Raw genomic sequence first — 20,445 nt, 5'->3', positions numbered from 1 at the left:
GCAAGTGGAGCATCTCCCACAGGATTGGTGCCCTTCTGCTGTGCCAACTTCCATCTGTTGGCAAGTAGATTGCTGAATCTCTCTCTCTCTCTCTCTCTCTCACACACACACACACACCCTAGTTTCTGAACCTTCTCCCAGGGCAGTCCTTGTGGTAATCCCACCCAATCTTGTGCATCTGCTCCTTCTTGGGTAGCATCATCCCACCCAGCTTAAGAGGGGCCACTTGCAGAGTCCTCCATCAGAGCTTCTAGTGATCCTGATAGGATGCATTGCAAGCTGATCCATTCCCATGACCTTCAGGCCCAGAGCTTGTTTAGGTGAATAAAATTTGATGAGCAATTGAAGTGTTTCCATTTTAAATCCTGCATTTAATACCCCAAGGAAGTTTCCACTGAGCAATGTACATTTATCCCAAACCTAACAAGTTACAGCCAAATCAAGCATGATGTGCAAAATTCATTCTGTGATGCTTTGACAGCAGAAGCAATCTGTGTGTGTGTGTGTGTGTGTGTGTGTGTGTGTGTGTGTGTGTGTGTGTGTGTGTGTGTGTGTGTGTGAGAGAGAGAGAGAGAGAGAGAGAGAGAGAGAGAGAGAGAGAGAGAGAGAGAGAGAGAGAGAGAGAGAGAGAGAGAGAGAGGAATGCAAAAGAGACTGGCATTCAATGCTTCCTTTAGGCCCCAAAGTTACACAATCCTGTTGTAGCATAAATAACTCCCATTTTAGAAGGAAAGAATGCTTTGCTGGCAAGGAGTCCCTTCCCCTGCTCCCCTAGTGAAGACCATGCTCTCCTTCTATTATTCCTTAATCAGGTTAAAGAAGCTGGTCAAAAAAGGGTTCTGCGGAAACTACAGCAGCTGTTGGAAGTGAGAGGACCATCCCTGCTTCTTTGGGGAACTGATGAAGGAAGTGGGGATTTTAAGAGGTGGGAGAGCCCTTCCACCCCCACCCCCCACAGCCGGCATTTTGCTCCCAAGGCTTCCCTGTGGGACTCCGGGTGCTCAGAAGCCCCCAAATCCAGCTTGATCCTTCAGCAGGAAAAAGGTCCAAGCGATGCCACCAAAATTCACTTTGGAAATTCTTTCTAGAGTTGATCTTGGAAAAACATCTCCCCGCACCCCGATCCTTGCAACTGGGCTGGGGGTGTACCCCTCTGAAACCCCAGGAAGGGTCCCAGAGCAACGGGAAGCACAAGCCAGGATGGCTGGCCAGGGGTTTTGAAGGGTTCCCCACCTCAAAGGGTCGATGCCACCAAGAGGATGGAAAATGAGAGTTTCTGGAAGAGCCGAGCTGAGGGAGGCTGCTGTGCTGGGCAAGAAAAGGGAGGAAAGGTCACAGTTTCTGTCTGCTGCCTCCAAAATGGAGAGCCCGCAGAAGCCGCCGCTGGACGGATTCTCCAGGCAAAGACCCCCGAGTTGGCCCTTGGAAGGAAGCAGCTGGAGCATCTCTCCCCCACCCATGCTTTTGAGGGCCATTCCTGCAAAAGGCGGCTGCCTCCATCAGCCCTTCTTGGGGGTCACGGGAAAGGCCGAGGATGTGGGTCGGTCCGGTCCCTGGGGGCCTTGATGGGCGAAGGCTGCTCCTTACCAAGCTAAGGGTGTGGGCGGGGAGGACTTCGAAGTAGGAAGAGCGCCCGAGGTTCCCGCCCCGTCCCCATAAGTCGGAGATCGCCCTCCTGCCCCTCAGGAACCCAGACCCGCATCGAGGCAGGGAGACGGGAAGCGCCGCGGGTTCTCGGCGGGGATCGTCCCGTCTGCCCCTCGCAGGCCGCCCGCCTCAGCTCCGGCGTCCTTCGGCTCCCTTAGCGTCGGAGCAGCCGAGCTGGAGCGCCGCTCCTGTCCTCGAGGGCGCTGGGCCCTTCCGGCGTCCACCGAGCCCCCCCGCCTTCAAGCCCGGTTGCAGGACGGGTCCCGCCGCTTCCACAAAGGCCGAGCCGCTCCCCTCCCTCCGCAGCCTCGCAGGCGGGCAGAGCGCAGGGGCGGGCAGGGGGCGCCTTTCTCGGGCGAGCCGGGCTAAGCGGGGGGCGGCCCTGCGCCTCTCCGGAGCAAAGCTGGCCGTGGGGTCTCGGGGGCGTCCCAGGCAGGCAGAGCGGCGGGGAGGGGCAGCCCCCTTTTCCTCCTTATGGAAGCGCATCTCGCCGTTTCGGTCCGGCAACGCCTGTACGAGCAAGCCGGGCCAGGCACCCCGCGAAGCCCCCGGCCAAAAGGAGCCTTCTCGGCCCTCCGTTGTGGAGGTCGGGAGGGGACGCGGCGAGTCAGGGGCTCCTGCGGGCGTTCGATTTGCTCTGGCAGACCTTGAGACCCCGTCAAGAGCGACCCCCTCCCCAAAACTTTCCCTCCCTTGGTGGGCAGCTGTACACCCGGTGCTTCGGAGGGGGGGGGGACACATAGCCAGAGGTATCCCAGAGGGGAGCCCTGTGCATATGCTGACCCCACCCCTTCAGAGCTGCAATTCTTCAAGGAGAGGCTCAGCTCTAGCTTGGCATTCCCCCCCCCCCTAATTTTACCACTCGGGTGGGGACAAATAAACGTTTCCACCCCGTTGCCCTTTCCTGTAAAGCCAGAGCATGCTTTTCAGCCACTCTGGGGAAAGTGGCACCCCAAAGAATCATTCCCCCCCCTTCTGCACCCCTAGGGACGTGGCAAAAGAAAGGGGGGCTTTCTGGCCTGGGGGAGGCCCCTCAACATCCTGCTGTGAAAGACAAATGGCCCTGAACCCCACCCCCACCCCAACCAAAGAGGGGGGAGGACTCTGCAGTGCAGTAGAGACTGCGGGAGGGGGCCAAATTCAAGGGGTGAGAAGAGGCAGCCTTGGGACACACAAACATTTCAAAATTGCTGCCTCAATTATCTCTCTGGAAGTCTGTCTGGAAATCTGCTTGCTGCTTTCAATATTTCTATCTTGACTGGAATTTAAGGCACTTTTTGGAAGCGCTTGTGGTTCTAGCCTCTTGGATTTGCCAACAATCTGGAATTTAAGAATTTAAGCCCACCCGTAAATCGGGGGTGGGATTCAGCCAGTTGGCACCACTTTGGGAGAACTGGTTGTTAACTTTCTGAGCAGTTTGGTTGTTGGAAGAAATCATTAGGGCAGAGAACCGGTTAAATTATTTGAATCCCACCACTGCCCTAAATGCACCTTTGCACAGATTGTGCAGGTAGAATTGAGAAACCCCTAAAGGAGGAAGGGCAACAGGCTACTCTGCAGGGGTGGACAGGCACTGTCTTGCCCTCAGCAGAAAGAGGGACTGCTGCCAGGCCAAGCAGGCCCCGTGGAAGAGCCCTAAATAGGCCCCATCCTGTTGCGCCCTTAAGGTGTGGGACATCTTGGGGCACTCTGAAAACTTGGTCAGGATTTCAGTTAAGCTAGGAAGGGGAAAAGGGGAGGGTTGTGGTCAGTGAAGGACAGCAGGAAATCCTCAGGGGAGGGAGCCTGAAAGCCACTGCCGACCCAGCCAAACTACCAAAACCTGTTTGTCCTTGCCCTGCACCCGAGGTCTTGGCAACCCCAGAAAGGTTGCAGAACATCTGCTTGGCATTCAAAAACACTGCAGATTCTGTCCCTAAGTGGGGCGGGGAGAGAGTCCTGTGGCTACTCTGAGCTGAAAGGCTAAAAGCTTGCTTGGCACAGGGAAGGTACTTCTGTTTAGAGTGCCCAAGGCTGCAACTTGGCTTCCAGGATGAGGCTGCCTGAGCAGTTGTGGCAGAAACAAGGAGCCAAGTGGGGGTGGATATTCAGGCATCTGTCATCGGCTTTCAAAAAATAGCTCTTTGGGGAGAGCTGAGCTTTTAATGTGGTGAGCCAAGGCCTTGCTCCTCCAGGGCATCCAAACAAGAGCTGGGAGTGCACACAGCTGGCTCTTGGCACAAAGCTTGAGCACCGGGCACTCTCTCCTTGACCTGCTCCTGCTTCCTCCCCCAAGTTTCTACTGCCACCTCCAAGGGCTGCCCAAAAAGGCATTTGATAACCTCCATGGAACTTATGGGCAGAGAAGTGAAATCAGTCAATTCAGACCATGTCGACCCCTGATCTGCACTGATGACTGCCATGCAGAATGCCCCCTCCCCATCTCAAGCACTAAAGGAACATCCTGATCAGACCTTGAGCAAGAATGCTGCTGGATCGGAGTCCTGGCATCTGGGGGTTGGCACCCAGCAAGCTATGGGTGCTAATGCCCTCCTGGCATTTGTCCTGCACTGATGCGTGGGTAAAAATTAGCTACCAGACTAGCAACTGCCTTGACTTTGTCCACCACCCCGATGTCTAAAAGCATCCAACTTTGTGGGGATAACTTGTAATGTATTGCTTGCCTACAGAACAGGCTCAGTCCCAGAAATAGCATCCCAGACTTCCATGCGACCCGGAGGGTCCACACCGAAGGTCTTGCGCTGGTAGAAGGAAACATTTCCACACTAGAACAGCTGAGCCATCTTGGGCTGCCTCAGAAGGAGGAGGCTGGGGAGGAGATGGAGGCAAGCCTTGAAGGCGCTGAAGTCTTTGTGCCCAGCAAGGAGGACGACATACGCACCTCCCACAAATCAACACAGAGAAAAATAGTATGAGTTGAAATGGCAGCATCCCTGGGCTGGTAATGATCATGTCCCCAAATTATGTTTGTGCCAAGCTCCAGTTCTTAGGATCCTACCACATCCTGAAGCCCTCTGCTGTTCATTCCGCTTCCCTCTTACTGGCTTGAGCATCGGCCACAGCAGCCCAGAAACAGGTCTTGTCGATTTTCACAATCGGCTCACACCCTTCTCCCCAAGTCTTTGCCACAGACCTGCACATCTTGGTGCACCAATGTGGAGAAACAGGAGTGACTCTGTGGAAGCCAGGCAGCTCCTCTGCTTTCCAAACCAGGGTTCCTGGGATGCTTCTGGGCAGATGTTCACAAAGCCAAGTTTGGACATCGTGAACTAAGCCCCCATTTTCTCTTACTGAAGGGGCAGACCTGTCACACACCCCACACCCCACATCCTGTTGTGCTAGAAACTGTAGTTGACACAACCCAGGGAGCAGCTTAATGCAAACGAAGCAAGAACGCCATTACATAAAGTCAAACTTCAAGGCAGCCTCGCGCGTGAATGCAAAGCGAGTTCGCAGCCTCCGAGGTCAGCAGCCTTTCAAAGGGCTTCTAATTCTGCCACCAACGCCGCTTTTGCGGGCGGTGAAAGAGCCGAGGAGGCGGCTTCCAGTCGGGGTCTGCGGGCACAAGGGACCACCCCCCCCGCGCGCGCCCAGCACCGGGAGCGAGCGCCGCCCGTTTGCCGTCTTGGCCCTCCTGTCCCACCCGGGCTGGACCCGCCGCTGAGCTCTGCGGGGGAGTCGGGAGCCGCTCTGCTGGCGGGGTCGAGCCAGGCTCCGCCGCCCACCCGCTCCGCCCGGGAAGGTCAGGCGAGGGGACCGCGCAGCGCGACCCTCCCGAGCCCAGCAGCCGAGCCAACCCGCCCGCGCTCCTTCCCTCCCTCCCGCGCGAGGCGGAGCCGCTGCGGAGCGCCTCCCCGTCCGCCCTTCCAGATGGGACGGCCCTGGGCGGCTGCGGAGGATGGGAGCCCCGGTCCGCGCCCCCAGTCGGCTGCCTGCTGTGCGCCGGGAGGGCGGCCTGCGGGGCTGGAAGCTGCGAGGCGGCTGCGCGCTGCCGAGCACGAGCAGGAGCCGCGGGGTGGGCTGGCCGAGGGGCCTCGCACGCAGCTCGCCTCGCCGCCCGATGGAGGCTGCCCGGCTGCTGGCGTTGCTGCTGCTGGCGCTGCAGCACCTCTGCTCCGCCGCCGAAGGTGCGTGGCTTGCGCGGAGCGGGACTGGACGGGGGAAAGAGCGGGGCCCGCGGGGGGAGGGCGGGGCCGGGAGGAGGCGCCGTGTCCTCCGTCCGCACGTGCACTTTGCAGGGCTCTGGCGGCTGGCAGCGGGGCGATTCCCAGATGGGGCGGTGGGCTGCTCGGCCCGGGACGGCTGACTTTCGGGCAGCGCTCAGGGGGCGGCGGCCCAAGCGGCTGAGGAAAGAACGGCTGCACTCTGCACGTGCTCAGAGGCTACGACAGCACGCGCGGAAGGCACACGACGACCCCCCCCCCGTGATGATTGCTCCCAAATACGCATGCGCGGCCCTCCGCGCGGGGCTCGGCGGCTAGGATGACGTCGTGTTTTTCTGCCGAGTCCCCGCCTTCCTCGGCTCCGGATTGGCTCGCTCTCGGTGTAGCGACGGGCCCCTCCAGGCTGATGTCATCCCAGCCGCATTGCTCCGCGGAGTAAACAACGTGGCCCCGCCCCCGGCACGTGGCCTGCCCTGCCCCTCGCCGAAGCCCCGCCCTTCGTCCGGGTGTCTTGAACTACAACTCCCATCACTCCCAGCCCTGCGGACCAGGTGGCCTCCATCGCCCTTTTGGCTGCCTGAAGTGAGCCGGGCTCCTTCGGGGGGGGCGGCCCTTCCTCCTTCGGGGGCTGGAGGGGCCCGAGGCGCTTCTGGCCCGGCCAGACTCCCGCTCCCCTCCTCCCCCCCCCCCACGGCCTCCGCCGCCCCTGGACGGCCCTTGGCCCGACATGGTGGAGGGTCTCCCTCCTTGAGCCAGGGGTTCGACTAGAAGACCTCCGAGGTCCCTTCCAACTCTGTCCTCGTTCGCTTCCTCGGCAGATGCCACCGCCACCCCCTCGCCGGCCCTTCCCGCCCAGACGCCCGCCTCCCAGGAGCCGCCCGAAGCCTTCCAGCCCGTCCGGGGTGAGTCGGCCGCGGTGCAGCCGGTGGTGGGCATCAGCCAGAGGGTGAAGATGAGGCCAGGCGAGAAGAAGGATCTGGGCACGCTGGGTGAGTCGCCCCTGCAGGGACCCCCGTGAGAGTCTCCCGCTCTCTTTCCCAGCTCCTGCATTGGCAATGGGGGTTGTGCAGGGAGGGAAGGGACACGACCACCCCCACATCCCCCTGCAAAGGGGCACCGCTGTTCCTTTGTCCCTGGGAGCAGCGGCTGGGGAGGCCCCTTTTGCAAAGGCTGGCAACTAACCCAGGTTCCTTTGGGAGGGAACAGCCTAGAAGGTGCCCAGGCTCAGATTGGGAGCAGGGGTATTACTAACCTCCTTGCTGCTTTCTCTCCCCCCACCTCCCCACAGGCTACGTGTTGGGCATTATCATGGTGGTAGTCCTCATTGGCATCGGAGTGGGGATTGTGCTGGGCTACCTGTACAAGAGGCAAGTACTGGGGAGTAGCCCTTTATGCCCAGGAGGTTAGGGATGGGGGTATGGTTAATGAATGGACCTCTTATCCTCCCCTTGGCTTCCTGCAGATCCCCAGCTTCAGCTTCCATCTTGCCTGGAAAGGAAGTGTGTGAGGGTTGAGGTTGTGTATCTCTGTGTGTTTTCTTTCCTATCTTAAAGTCTGTTGTGCCTGTGTGCATCTCTCTCTAGGCAAAACTTGTCTTTGGTTAAATAATTTCTTTGAGGTCTCTGAGGTTTTGCACGTGGTGCTCAGACCCACTTTGGCCTTATTCTTAGTGCTCTCCCATGCTTTGGAGCTTGGTTTTAGGCAGATTCTTAGGGGGGGGGGTTGTTCTCTTGAGGCAGAACTTTTGTGAATTAATCACCCACTGCTCCTGCAGCCATTAACAGAATAACAGAGTTGGAAGGGACCTTAGAGGCCTTCTAGTCCACCCCCCTGCTGAAGCAGGAGACCCTTTACCATGCTGGACAAATGGCTGTTCAGTCTCTTCTTAAAAACTTCCAGTGTTGGAGCACCCACAACTTCTGAAGGCAAGCCCTTCCAATGATTAATTGTTCTCACTGTCAGAAAGTTCTCCTTACTCTAGCTTGCTTCTCTCCTTGGTTAGTTTTGTGAGTGCAACTAAAACCTGCCCTCAGAATCTGAAATGTGTCCAGAGTCTGTCCTGGAGGGGGATCTCTGTATTTGGGGCACTGCCCCACAGAGGGCAGAGGGCCATGGGAGACAACTATTATAGTTGGTAGCAAATGAAAATTCATTCTCCATTAAATTGGCTGGATTGTGTGGGTGCATCGGAGGTGGGTTCCTACCGGTTCAGCTGAACCAGTAGTGGTATACTGGCCTGGGTCGCAGAACCAGCAGTGGCCCAGGTTAGACACGCCCCTGAACCAATTCCCCGGTAGCCACCGTCATCACCATCTTGTTTTTTGAGTTCTGCGTATGCACCGAACTATTTCCACAAGCATACCGGCAGGAACGCCAGCCAGAACCCACCCCTTGTGTGCACCCTATTTACTATGCAGGAATGGGTTTGGGGGACCTGTCCATGGCTTATTCCTGCCAATGTGGGGCTTCTCTCATTTCTCAACTACCTAGGAGAGTTGCTTGAAGCATTTTGAGGTTCATAAGTGGTGATGGAGAGGTTTCTAGAATGGCATTTGTGGAGCAGAGAAAAACTTTCCCAACTCAGCCTGTGGCCTCCAGCTTCTGTTGTTTCTTGGGGACCATCGAAGGCCAAATACTCCCCCCACCCTGCCCCACTGCTCTGGGGCACTTTGCCAGAGACATGGAGGCAATTGGATCGGCTGCGGTGGCTCTGCACCCCTAACACACCTCTTGGTGCACCAGTGCCACGGGACAGTTCAGGTTTCCTACCCTGCCCTGGGAAAAACACCACCTGCTGAAAATTTATATTTACCGACAAAGAAATGTAAATATAAATTTAGCACAAAAATATTTTGCCTGTGAGGGCTCCCGGATTGGGGCTGAAAGGCAAAAGCGGGAGCAGTATGCTCCGTCCCACAGTTGGGTAGACCAGGTTGCCCTGATTAAAATACACTAAACACCTGCAGTTGTAGGTGCGCTCACACAAAGACCCCCCACCTCTTCCCTCTGTTCCAGGGGCAAAGACCTCAAAGAGCGACACCAGCAGAAAGTCAACGAGCGAGAAATGCAGCGCATCACTTTGCCCCTCTCAGCCTTCAGCAACCCGGCCTGCGAGCTTGTGGAGGAGAATGTCATTGTGGTGCACACCAACCCCACTCCGGTGGAGGAGATTCAGGGGGGAAACACTCCACTCATGGGCCAGGCTGGCACTCCGGGAGCTTGAGGAAGAGGCACCCCCCCTCACCTGCTGGACCTCTGAGGCGGCCGCCTCTTTGCCTCTCCATTTACCCCGAGGATCCATTTGTATTTTGTTTTTCCGCTTGAAAAACAGGCCACCTGGACAGAAAAGTGACCGGTGCTCGCTCCGCAGAGCGGCGTGGCTTCCCCCCCAGCCAGCAGCAGCTCTGCAGGTGGCCTGTTTGACGCAAGGGGCGGGGTTGGACTTTGGGAGGGCCCCCTGTCTCTGGCTCTCCCCTCATGGAGCCTGCACGTCCTCTGAGCAACACCATGCTGGAGTGGGGGAGCTTTAGCGAAAGGAAAGAGTATGAATGTTTGTGCAAGGATCTGACCCTGCTGCTGAAAAGGCTGCACATAATATGGCACTTCCCTTCAAAGCCGCCACAGCCTTGCCAGCCCTCCAATCTGGAGCCAGACGGATCACCCCCCCCCATCCCATCCCTGGGGTGCAAGTGGCCAGGCCTGTCTGAGCAAAGGGGAGGGGGGGGGAGAACTAAAAGAAAGGCTTGGAGATGGAGAATTGCCCCAGAAGCGTTTTGGGTAGGGCTGGCATGGCAGGCTGATGATGCCTCTTGTGCCAGCAAGGAAGCCACTCCAGCTGTGCTTTTTTTAAAAAACCCTTTTACCACTGGGGGGACGACGACTGGGACTTGGATGCCAAAAGCTGAGGTTTCTTACAAGTTCTGTTTCTGCAGATTTAGCCGTTTTTTAAAATCTTTTAAATGCCTTTGGATACTGTTTATTTCTAAGTGTTTTGAATACCTCATACCTAAAAATAAAATGATTCAGGTTGTAAGTGTCTTGTTTGGTGGGATTCACCTCCTGCACCTGGGGGCACACACCGCCCCTCCCTCCTCCCCAAGGCCAGGCTGCTCTCCGGTTGCCAAAACCCATCCCACCCCATCAAAAGGTTTAGGATTTGCTCCACCAACTCCCTCCTCCTCAGTCTCTTCTGGCAGACACTCTAAATAGTCAGCAAAGGGGAACCTCCCCACCACCCCCAGCTTTCCTGTTCAAGATGAGGTCTGTTTTCTCCCCTTTTAATGCCCTATTAAAAGCAGCTCCCCCCACCGGGCATTCCAAAGAAAAGCAAGTGAACCTGTGCAACAGCACAAGCCCTGGCAGCACAACCACAAACTCAACGGTTGCATTGCAGGAGTTTGGTGCTCTTGTTCTTTGCAATGAAAGTATTGTCAATCCGGAGTAGGAAATGGACCAGGCCCACAAAATGCCCTCGGCGGTTGGCTCCAAGCCAGGCTTCAAGAAATGCCACCTATGTTCATCTTTGTACAACATCATTTATTGCTTTTAATTTAGACAAAAATCTGTGCGCTTACAACTGCTGTGTGACCTTTCTTGAAGACATGAGCCGTGTTTCCTGCAGCTGGCCCGTTTATAGTGCCTGTGCGTGGACACCCCTTTTAAGAATGAAATGAAGTGAAATCTGGTCTAAAATGCATCGGATCTGGCACAATCACCTAGGCCAGCATTTTGAGTTCTTGTAGTGTGAAAGGGGGTGGTGGTGGTGGTGGGGAGACCCTCCAGATACCAGTGAACTACAACCCACAGCATTCCACAATCTCGGGATGTGTGGCCAGACCTGCTGGGGGATGGTCAACATCCAGGGGTCCCAATGTTGCCAACCTTTAAGTAGCCCTTAATGTATTTTGCAGAGAGGGGAGAGATGCAACCAGCGCAGCTTCCTCTCTCCATCTGGAAGAGGGAGGGGAAAGGTGGGGCCAGCCAAGTGTTTCTCTGAGGGGCTGAAATGGAGGACGGAGGTAGTGACTGCAAGGTGCAGATTTGTGGCCCAAGTGGATCGCTTCACTCCTGGCCACTTTGGGAATAGAAGCACTTCCTTTGTATGGATCCACCGGCCCCTCCCTCCAATGGAGAAGCTGCCCTCAACCCATGATTGGCCCTACAGTGCCTGGGCCACAGAGTAGACTGTGAAATGCCACCTAGGGCATGAAGAGTTCTTTGGCCAGGCAGATGGTGGTTCGGAGCTGTTTCTGGGAGACAAACTGCAAAATCCAGCTGTCTCTAGAGGTGAGTGCAAGCAGTCCAGGTTGCCCGCCCTCTGCCTGATCTAGCAGAACAGGGAGTCCCAGTCAAAAGCAACCCCAAGGTTTGTGTCCTAGCGGGTCTCTGCTTCACAACTTGTAGTGTATTGTGTTGGCAGGCAGGTCTGCACCCCGACTCTTGAGAGTTGCATTCATCTGTACGGAGAAGCGAGTGGCGTGAAGAGGACGACGATGCTTTCAGGAAGTGCCCAGGTGAGGGTGGTGGAGAGAAGCAATGAGGCTGAAGAGGCCGCCTTCCTGTTTCCCTCCCAAAACAGCCGGGATGGAGACTTTTTCGGCCGCCTCCAGGACAATCCATGGAAAGAAGCTGCCCAACGATGGCCGAGTGGCGGAGTTATGTCAGGTCGCCAGAGTGCTTGTCCCGAATCAGGCCAAACTCTACGCTCACGCTGTGGTCCAGTTCCTCCAATTCTGAAGGGAGAGGAATGCCCAGTTCTCCCAGGTACAAAGAAAGGGCTTCAAAGGAATCCTCCAGTTTGGAAAAGGGGGGCCTAGGAGAGAGCGGAGGGAAGGAAATGTGGCCTTAGCTGACCTCCCTGGAGAACTGCAAGCCTTTCTCCAAAACGGAGCTGGCCCTTTCTGTGCCGAAGTAGTGATGGCTTCTGCCCAGCCTCTCAAGCGGTTGAGAAGCCCAGCAGAGGATCAGTCAGGGGGCTGTCTTGCCTACCATCCTCTCGTCTAAACACCTTGCTTTCAGCCCCCAAAGGGAGGAGGCCCACACACCAGAGGTGGGTTTCAAATCCCGGTGCTACTGTTTCACTTGTGCGGGTGGGCGGAGCCTCCCGCCACCGCTACTACCGGTTCAGCCGATCTAGACCAAGCCGGGAGCAACCCACCTCTGCCACACCGCACACACACACACACACACAGAGACCCCACAGACTGACCTACTCTCTGGCTCCAGCCTGCAGCAGATGGCCGCCAGAGGGAAGAAGGCTGGAGGACAGTCCACCGGAACAAACTTCTCCCAGAACAGCTTCACGTTGAGGCCAAAATCCAGGGTGCGAGGGAGACAGTCCGGGTCCGCATACACTTGTCCTATGATCTGGAGCAGAGCAATTACCCGTCATTCCCTCCAGGCAGCTAAAGCAGGATGGGTGGCTCAGCCAGCTGCTGCTTCTGCTGACTCAAAGGTTCCTTCAAGAGAGGAGCCACAGGCCTAAGCAGGAGGCAACTGCAGGCACCCAGGTAGCCCAAGAGGCCCTGATGGGAACAGCAGGCTGCCTTCTTGGCAACCTTCATTGGGTGCCTCGGTATTCATGCCTGCTAGCCTGGCTTCTGTGAAGCAGATCAGCTGCCACACTAGTCCCCACTGAAAGGTAGGGCTAAGGGACCACACATCCTCCCTACAGTGGAAGACTCCTGCTGCAGGATGAGATGGATTGGACTTCGTTGGAGAAAACAACCTTGAAACTATGACAAGATTTGGATTTCCAGGCCTGCTCTTGTCTTTCCCCCAAAATAAGATAAAATTATATTGTTGCTTTGCTGGAGTAACAACCAGAAAAACAGGAGTAGGTTTTCACTTACGGTGGATATGCTCAAACCTTAGAAATTGCAGGGAAGGAATGGTCAATATTTACAAAAAATGTTAATCAGGAATTCAGAATGGATTTACTGCTAGCTTTATTTGAAATAAGCCACTGTAGAAAAATTGGAAGTCCGCAATGAGTACTGCAATATATGGTATGCTGCCCAGACTGTCTCTCAGGGAGATGGGCAGTTAAAAAATACAAAATATAAATAAATAAACAAACAGCTTTGATTGATCCTGAGGGTAGAAAAACTGGTCCTTTGTTATACTCTTGAAAAGGACAATCTAAACCACTTTTTTTGGACACATGGCAAACTTAGTGAAGAAAAATAAATTGCAGTCAAAATTGTTGGTTTGTTATCCCGGGGTTCATTATCTCTAACGTGGGAAGAAACGTGCTATTTATAAAAAGTTATAGAGTTGCTAGGCAGTGGATTAGATGATAAAAATTATAATTTTTTATAATCTCTTTCTAAGAAAAATGTTGAAACGGAAGAACTATGTGCTGCTAAGACTTCCACATGATCTTTCAGAGAACTCACAACAAATCAGCAAGAGGACAGCTACCCTCAACTCCCAGACGGGCTTCCCCTCCTGCAGTCCAGAGGCCGAGTCCACTGACCAAAAGGGCCTGAATGGCCAGCCTATTTGGAAAACCCCGATGGTCAGCCAGGTGTGCCAAAAGACCCCAAGCAATCATTGGGCAGCTGGGGTGGCTGCAGTCAGAGACAAATTCACTTTGGTGGTCAACCACTGAATCTTTCTCTGGACAGTCCAAAAGGCGGTCTAAGCCCACCCTCACTTTTTATCTCCAGCCCTGGCAGTGCAGCCTTTGCAGGGGGCTGACTGGTGAAATCCTAAGGGGCACAAAGCCTCAGGTTCCCAGGTGCAGTCCCTGGCATTTTCCTGGAGAGGATTGATCCTCAAGCCCCCTACCCCACCCCTAATCCCCTCAATGGACTAGGCTTACCTCACAGAGCACAATCCCAAAGGAGAAGATATCGACCGTCTCATCGTAGCTCTGTCCTGCAAGAAGGGAAAACAGCCAGGAGGGGAAGCCGCATCATTAAAAGGGAGACAATATGGATGAAAACCTACGCAGGGGTAGGGATGACCAGGCACGGAAGGGAGCCTGGAAAAACGGGGGAGTCCTGCCCTGCAGGGTGGGGGCAAGTATCTTGTTTGTGTCTAACCGCCAAGGAGCCTTGGAAGCCTCCAGGGGACAATCCCCCCTCAGCCTGCCAGGGGAGGAAGCGGAGAGAGAGCTTCCCTGTCAGCATCAGGGCAGCCCCTCCGGAACTCCCACTCCCCGAAAGGACGTCAGGCCCAAAGGTGGATGCCTTTCCCCCACCAAAGGGGGAGGGGTGGGAATTAGGAGAAGGGGGTCAGGGCCGGTCAGCCTTTGAGGTGATCCAGAGAAGGAGCCCCATGAACACAAATGCTGCTTTCATTGTAAGGTCATAGTAACAATCTTGCAAGTTGGACAGCACATTTCCTCCCTTCCTTTTCCCTTCCAAAGAACTAGGGAGGCTCCCTTCCAAGATGCTTGATTTGCCCCCCAGGCCTTCCCTGGGCTGAGGTGACACTTGTCAGACCCGCTATCCTGACTGTGGCTCTCGCTCCCAAGCTCATTGCTGCATACCCCTAGGTAGTCCTCGACCTACGACCGATTCCTTAGCAACAGTTTCATGTTAGGACGGACCTACCTTGGGGCTACTTATGACCTGGATTTGAAGTTCCAACAGTCGCCCCCTCCCTCCACCCCTCTGAGTGAACTTTGGCCCCTCAGCAACCAGGTTCCATTTACGGTTCTTTGCAGCATTCCACATTCACGTGGCTGTGTTTTACAATGGTTTTGCCAAAACTGCACCCATAGCAAATCCCTAGTTCACTTAAGGACCACCACAAAAAAGGTCCTAGAATCTCAGGCTCCAATCCAGTCTTAAGGCACCTGTGTGGAGCCCACAAGAGAACAGACTAACTGTTGCCAAAGGCCCACAACCCAAAGGGTGGCCTTAGCCCAGTGGACGGGCTCTGCAATGGTGAGTTCCGCAGGCTCCACCATGGCCCCAGGAGTAGGGGGGTTCCTACCGTTGAGCATTTCTGGGGCCATCCAGTATGGGCTCCCGACCACGGTGTAGCGCTTCCTCCGGTCGCTCTTGCGCAGCGTCCGCTTCTTGGCCAGGGGCTTTTCCAGGGAGGGCTTCTTCCTCTCCTCCACAATCAGCCGAGAGAGGCCAAAGTCTGCCACGACCACCGTGTTGTCCTGGGCCAAAGGTGAAGCAAACCCCGCAAGAATTAGCAAGCCATCTAGGAAAGGCCTGGACAGATCAGGAGAGAGGAAGCCCTGATGCTGAGGGCAGGCACCACTGTGCCACTTTCTAGGGGCCCATTTCGTACACGTGGCATCAGCTCCGCTCAGGGGCACTGGAGCGTCCCTGGCCCTTCTCCAGGCAGCTCCTCCTGGGGAGCCAAAGCTCCCCATGTCCCTTCTGGCCTTCACCAACTGCCAGCAGTTTTTGGGTTCTCAAGCGTGAAGGTTTCCCAACTGTATTAAAATTGGATTTGTTTTATCCAAATGCACACAAAACAGTGAAAAACCTCCAGTTTAGGCCTTCTGCAATTAATTGCCCCTCAAAGGATTTTACACGTTTGGCTTGCCTTAAAAAAAGCAAAACAAAAGGGGAATAAATGTCTGGGACCCTGAAATAGCAAAGAATGACCTCTGACATTCATCGTTTTTTCAGGGGTCTCCAAACTCGGCAGCTTTAAGTCTGTGGACTTCAACTCCCAGAGTTCCTCAGCCAGCTATGCTGAGCTATGTTGGCTGAGGAATTCTGGAAGATGAAGTCCACAAGTCTTAAAGGTTGCCAGGTTTGGAGACCCCTGATTTATATATTCCTTGAGTTGGTACATTAATGAACAGGCTTTGATACATAAACTATGTTCCACAAGACACCATAGTCTCAAGGAAAGGGATGGAGGGTGTGCTTGCAATTCTCCCATTCACAGTGGGATCCATGGTCAAACAATCTGTCATACTGATTGGCATTCATGCTTCTCAAAGTCTAAAACACCCTATTACAGAGGGTCTTCTTCATTTCTGGAGACAGGGATCCCCACATTCCTTATCAGTTGTCAAACGCTTCGTTTGGGCTCAGCCCCATGAAAGATCTCAGCTGACCCTTCTTTGAGGCTCTTTGCTATTAACAGCAAGAGAAGAAGCCGACTTGCTGTGCAACTTGCTGACCCTAACCCTAATAACACCGTCCTGGGCTCTACTCTAATGGCTGCTGCATTGTTAGCTGAGTTTTCTGACTGGGAAACCTTTGTGCCAGTCCTACCTGAGGCTGGGTGGGCTTCCCAGGGAAAGAGGCGGGGGTGAGGAGGGACAGAGAAGCAGGAGAGCCAATCCCTCCTATGACTTCAGCAGGTGAGCAGGAAGCAGATCTGGCCAAGGGCACCCCAAGCAGTCAAGCACTTACCAGTTTGATCAGGCAGTTGTGGGAGTTCAGATCTCGGTGAATGATGCGCATGGAGTGCAGGTAAGCCTGCAAGAGGGAGAAGCCAGAGATGAAGAGGAGGCGCCATTAGTCTCAATGTTCAGCCTCGGCTGCTGTCCTGGGAGCCTCTGGTGCTTCCTCTGCTGGCAGCTGAGCAGCCCAAGGGACAGGGGACAGCCCAATCCAAGGGCTACTTTGGCCCCTGGGAAGGGCCGATGCCTGGAGGCCAGGCTGCTGGAGAGTCAGGGGAGGGAGCCAAGAAGAGCCCCAAGAGCTGCGGGGAGAAACTGTGAGGTTGGGGGATGGACTGAGGACTGGGATTCTAGTCCTCACTGGACCCAACCTTCCTCATCAGATTACAGTAGGGCTAAAATGCAGGCAGAGCTCATCCTTTGAACTTCCAAGAAAGGTACCATAAAGCAATCAGCTCTTGCTTTGTCATCTTGGCTTTGGAAAACACGACTAACTAAACCTCAGGTGCTGCCTCAGGACATTCTGTGACTCTACACCGGTTTCAGGAAACCTCCGCAACTGAGTGAACTGACGATCTGCACTCTCTCCTCTAGGCAGTGCACCTTTGCCCTTAGTCCCATCCCTTCGCAAGGCCAGAAGGGGGACCAGGAAGGGGGCTCACCATTCCATAGGCAATTCCTTTGGCAAAGCTGACCTTCTGCTCCCAAGGAAACGGATCCTGCAAGGAAAAAAGGGTCCCTTCATTCAATTGTCTGCAAGGCAGGCAGGGATGCCAAGGGTTTTGCCATCACAGCAGTGATGGGCACATAAAAACTGACAAATATTTACTAATGTGTAGAGCAGAATGCAGATAAGACATGAAACAGGATTGATGCCAAACTGTCCTTCCCAAGGTGCCTGCAGAAAATTCCTTCAGTGCAGGCCAGGAATTTCCTCCTCTTAAATATCTCTGAGGAAGAGGAGGAAAATCCTGGTGTGCACTGAAGGAATTTCATAATGATAACCTGGCATGTTGCAAAGCAAAAATGTATGTTCAGAATCACTTTTTTTCCCCAGGAATGTTTGGGGCTCCAAATGAACCCTCAAACGAGCGTTTTAGAAAAACAAGAACACCTTCCACCTTGATGGGAAAAAAACCCAGGAAGCTTTAGGTGGGTAAAAGAAGCTGGAACACTTTTTTTAAGTTGAAAAGAACAAAATAACATTTGAAAGCAGCTCAGGCAGGTGTCTCCTTAATTCACTGGATTTTAAGGAAGTGGTGAAGGTCCCATCAGAATTGCAAGACTGACGCTAACCCCACTAGGTCGACCAGCCAGGAAATCAACTCCTTGGAAGGTTACAACTATTTTTATTGAAATGGGTTCCAATAACAGAACCTTCCCAGTGAATGAGAGCGGTTTGTCTCCCTGAGCCACTTCTGGAGGTTATGTTGCTGTTCTGGACTTCCAATGGACTTCAGCCCCTTTTGCGCAGCTCCACCAAGGCCATCTCCCCCTAGTCTCCATAAGGGCACACGGAAGGCCCAGGGCCAGATGCAGTGGCTTTGCGGTGAAGAGGACAAGCGACTCCCTTTACCTTTAGGAAGTGGGCATTTTGTGACTGTCACCCATCTTGTAAAAGGTCCAGAAATTTCACACAACCCAGAAGGGCTTCCCTTGCTCTAAAATGAGGAATTTGAAAGGGAGCAAAGTAATATCAGGTGCTGGTGAGCTTCACACACCATGCTAAGCCCAGGTTTCTTGAAAAAGTCCCCACTGCCATGTTTAAGCCAGAAACCAAACTCTTTTTTCTTTCAGGAGCCAGCCATGGAGTGGGACTGCATTTTGGGATGTTTTAGCTGCTTTTTGCACAAGGACCTTCTTCCCCCTGGCCCAGCCTAATGATGCCGCAAGAGATGGAACCCACTGCATTCCGGAGGAAGTCCTTCAGAGTCCCCCCTTCAATGTACTCGGTGAGAAGATTCAGCTTCTTGTCTTTGTACAAGACTCCGATGAACTTTAGGACGTTGGGATGCTCCAGGCTGCGCATCACCTTCACCTGCAAGAGAGATGGATGTTTCCCATGCTTGGCATAAACAGAGGCCGTTGCTTCTCCCCCAGGGACCCTCCTTTGAAAACCAAAATAACTAATTCTGGTGTACCAAAAGAAATCAGCTAATGTCCAAGAGTCCTTTTCCTCTGGTGGGGCCTTAAGCCACCAGGCTGCTGAAAGGAAGGGCTCTCCGCTGCCGGGACATCTTCAAGGCAGCCCTCTTCAGAAAGGAGACTCACCTCGGTTAGGAAGGTCTTCTGCGTTTCTTCATCACAGCGGATCAGTTCCTTCATCACCATCACCTTTCCTGTGGCTTTATGAGTCACCTGAGGAACAGAAGATCATCACACCTTTTAAGAGGGGAACAGGGGCTCTTCTGTCTTGGCCCTGTTGAATCACTTTTAATTCCCTGTAATTCTGCCTGGAGGCCTGAAAGAAAAGCCCAACCACAGAATTGACGAGGGAAAGGAACGGAGCCAAGCTTGGAAGGTGAGGAGGTTCTTCCCTCCCATCCATGGCTAAGCACATTATTTCCTGCTGCAACTCAGGTTTCCTTCGGCTCCACCAAGATTTGAAAGGGTTGCTCCATGGTGGAGTCAAGATCTCTGCGACGGCTGCAGGCAAAACAACAAGCAAGGGAGAGATTCGACAGCACTGGGGAGAACTTCTTCCTTTCTGCTCTTCAACCACAGGTTGCCCTGAATGAGCAAAGGCAACTTTTCTCTTTTCAAGCTGAAAATAAAACAGGTTCTGTGCTTCCTTCCAAGGAGCTTCACCAGTACCTGTGTTTCACTAGAACTGTTTCCCCACGACTCTGGGCACAGGGAGGCTTTACAGATCCTCAGCTCGTGTGGTGCACTGGAAGACTTTTAAATGCCTTCATGGACACAAAGGAAGAAATCGTTTGCTTAAAAACTCTCCTTTCTACCAATTACACATGGGGGTACTTTTCACAGTAGGATCCCAGGACTGGTGGCACTCATAACAGAAGCATGGAAAGACGTTTATACCTAGAGCATTATTATTGTGCTCCTCTGTTTTCTGTTGGGTTGGCCGGTTCTGCTCATCTAGGAGGCCGACTGGCCAGAAAGCTCCAGCTAGTAAGAGCTCTGCAGAAGATCAAGAGCTGCATGGATGGCATTTGCCGTTTGAAAGCAGCCTTTGTAATAAGCCCTGACAATCTAGGGACAATCTATACCTGGCTACTCGTGTTCCAAAGGTGTTTTTTCCTTTGAAGACGTTTCGCTCCTCATCCAAGAAGCTAAAGGATGAGAAGCGAAACGTCTTCAAAGGAAAACCAAGAAAGTCCAGTTGCCTCTTGAAAAAGCAACTTTGGGACCTGGGTGATGGAGAATCTCCATGGACATCGGGCTACTTGAGTTCTCTGCACTTGCTTCTCTCCCTCTTTCCTGCCCCCAGAATGCTGTGGGGAAAGCCAAGGGCTTTCCAAGTGAGTAGAAACAACCATGTGAAAGGAAGCCTTTGATTCAAGCAATGTTACGCACCAAGACATTCCACAAATTTCATTAGCCAGAAGAATTTTCCTAGCACCTGGGAGAGAAATCTGTAACCTTTTATCCAGTAGCTTCTTGCTAATGTTCTTTGCATCCACAGGGCCTATGTGGCTATGCACTTTTTCTTAAAAAATAAAAATGTCCCTGTAACACAAGCTGGGAAATTTTTTGGAAGAGTCAGGAAGGAACTCTTCCTTGTGCTCTGCTCTTAATCATCTAGCTTCAGCAACAGCAACATTTTTTGGATAGGAAATATGAAGCTGATGGAGACCAAAAGTTGGCTCTGCACAGCTTCAGAAACCTTTCAAAACTGACGAGAAGGTCGAAGACTCTGCTCAAACTGCAAACCCTGTGAGGCAGAATTCAGTTGTGCTTTCAAGTCCCAAATCTTGCAAGCCAGGCCCCCCCAGCAGCCTTGGAGTCAACAAGGCAGGCAAGCACCGACAGCCCAGGGAGGGGAGGGGACCTGGGAATAGGCTGCACCTTGTTCCGCTTTGTTTTCACATTGCAGTCTTACCGACAACAGCCTACACAAACAAGATGTAGATTGCCTGGAGGCATTCCAAATCAGGATAAGAACACCTAAGGTGAGGATGGCGGTAGAGGCCCTATCAAATCACGGTGGTGTTAGAGTTGAGTAGCAGAAGGTAGCAAGGAATGTGCCACTGAATAGTCACACTATCAAGCACAGCCGCCAAAGTTAAAACAAGGATAACTTTACTTGTTTTAACAAAAATAAAGTAGGATAAACATTCTCCA

The 20,445-nt window shown here is 53.7% G+C and overlaps 2 protein-coding genes across 7 annotated transcripts in view; one reads left to right on the top strand and one right to left on the bottom strand.

Annotated features, from left to right (window-relative positions):
* Nucleotides 1–5,511: 5,511 nt before the first annotated feature.
* Nucleotides 5,512–9,184, top strand: PIK3IP1 (phosphoinositide-3-kinase interacting protein 1). Its single transcript, XM_014067424.2, has 4 exons — nucleotides 5,512–5,774; nucleotides 6,629–6,799; nucleotides 7,099–7,177; nucleotides 8,826–9,184. Exons 1-4 carry the CDS (start codon nucleotides 5,546–5,548, stop codon nucleotides 9,031–9,033), a joined length of 687 nt encoding a protein of 228 aa, XP_013922899.2. The 5' UTR covers nucleotides 5,512–5,545; the 3' UTR covers nucleotides 9,034–9,184.
* Nucleotides 9,185–10,325: 1,141 nt separating this feature from the next.
* The window catches only part of LIMK2 (LIM domain kinase 2), a 57,156-nt gene continuing 47,036 nt past the window's right edge, over nucleotides 10,326–20,445 (bottom strand). For 5 of the 6 annotated variants that reach the window (XM_087705877.1, XM_087705882.1, XM_087705880.1 and 2 more), the window contains 8 exons: nucleotides 18,412–18,498; nucleotides 18,047–18,178; nucleotides 16,803–16,859; nucleotides 16,151–16,216; nucleotides 14,757–14,931; nucleotides 13,636–13,691; nucleotides 12,019–12,176; nucleotides 10,326–11,622 (listed from right to left, as the gene is read on the bottom strand). In XM_087705877.1, the coding sequence (XP_087562003.1) occupies nucleotides 11,466–11,622; nucleotides 12,019–12,176; nucleotides 13,636–13,691; nucleotides 14,757–14,931; nucleotides 16,151–16,216; nucleotides 16,803–16,859; nucleotides 18,047–18,178; nucleotides 18,412–18,498 (888 nt within the window). In that variant the 3' untranslated portion in view covers nucleotides 10,326–11,465. The remainder of the gene's footprint in view (nucleotides 11,623–12,018; nucleotides 12,177–13,635; nucleotides 13,692–14,756; nucleotides 14,932–16,150; nucleotides 16,217–16,802; nucleotides 16,860–18,046; nucleotides 18,179–18,411; nucleotides 18,499–20,445) is intronic. The other variant, XM_087705879.1, reaches the window with a different exon arrangement.

The sequence above is a fragment of the Thamnophis sirtalis genome, unplaced genomic scaffold (assembly GCF_051295495.1).
Source record: "Thamnophis sirtalis isolate CommonGarterSnake01/CBP01778 unplaced genomic scaffold, rThaSir2_p1.2 scaffold_2, whole genome shotgun sequence".
Classification (NCBI taxonomy): Eukaryota; Metazoa; Chordata; class Lepidosauria; order Squamata; family Natricidae; genus Thamnophis; species Thamnophis sirtalis.
The sequence above is the reverse complement of the archived record's forward strand: the minus strand, read 5'-3'. Positions and strand labels throughout refer to the sequence as shown.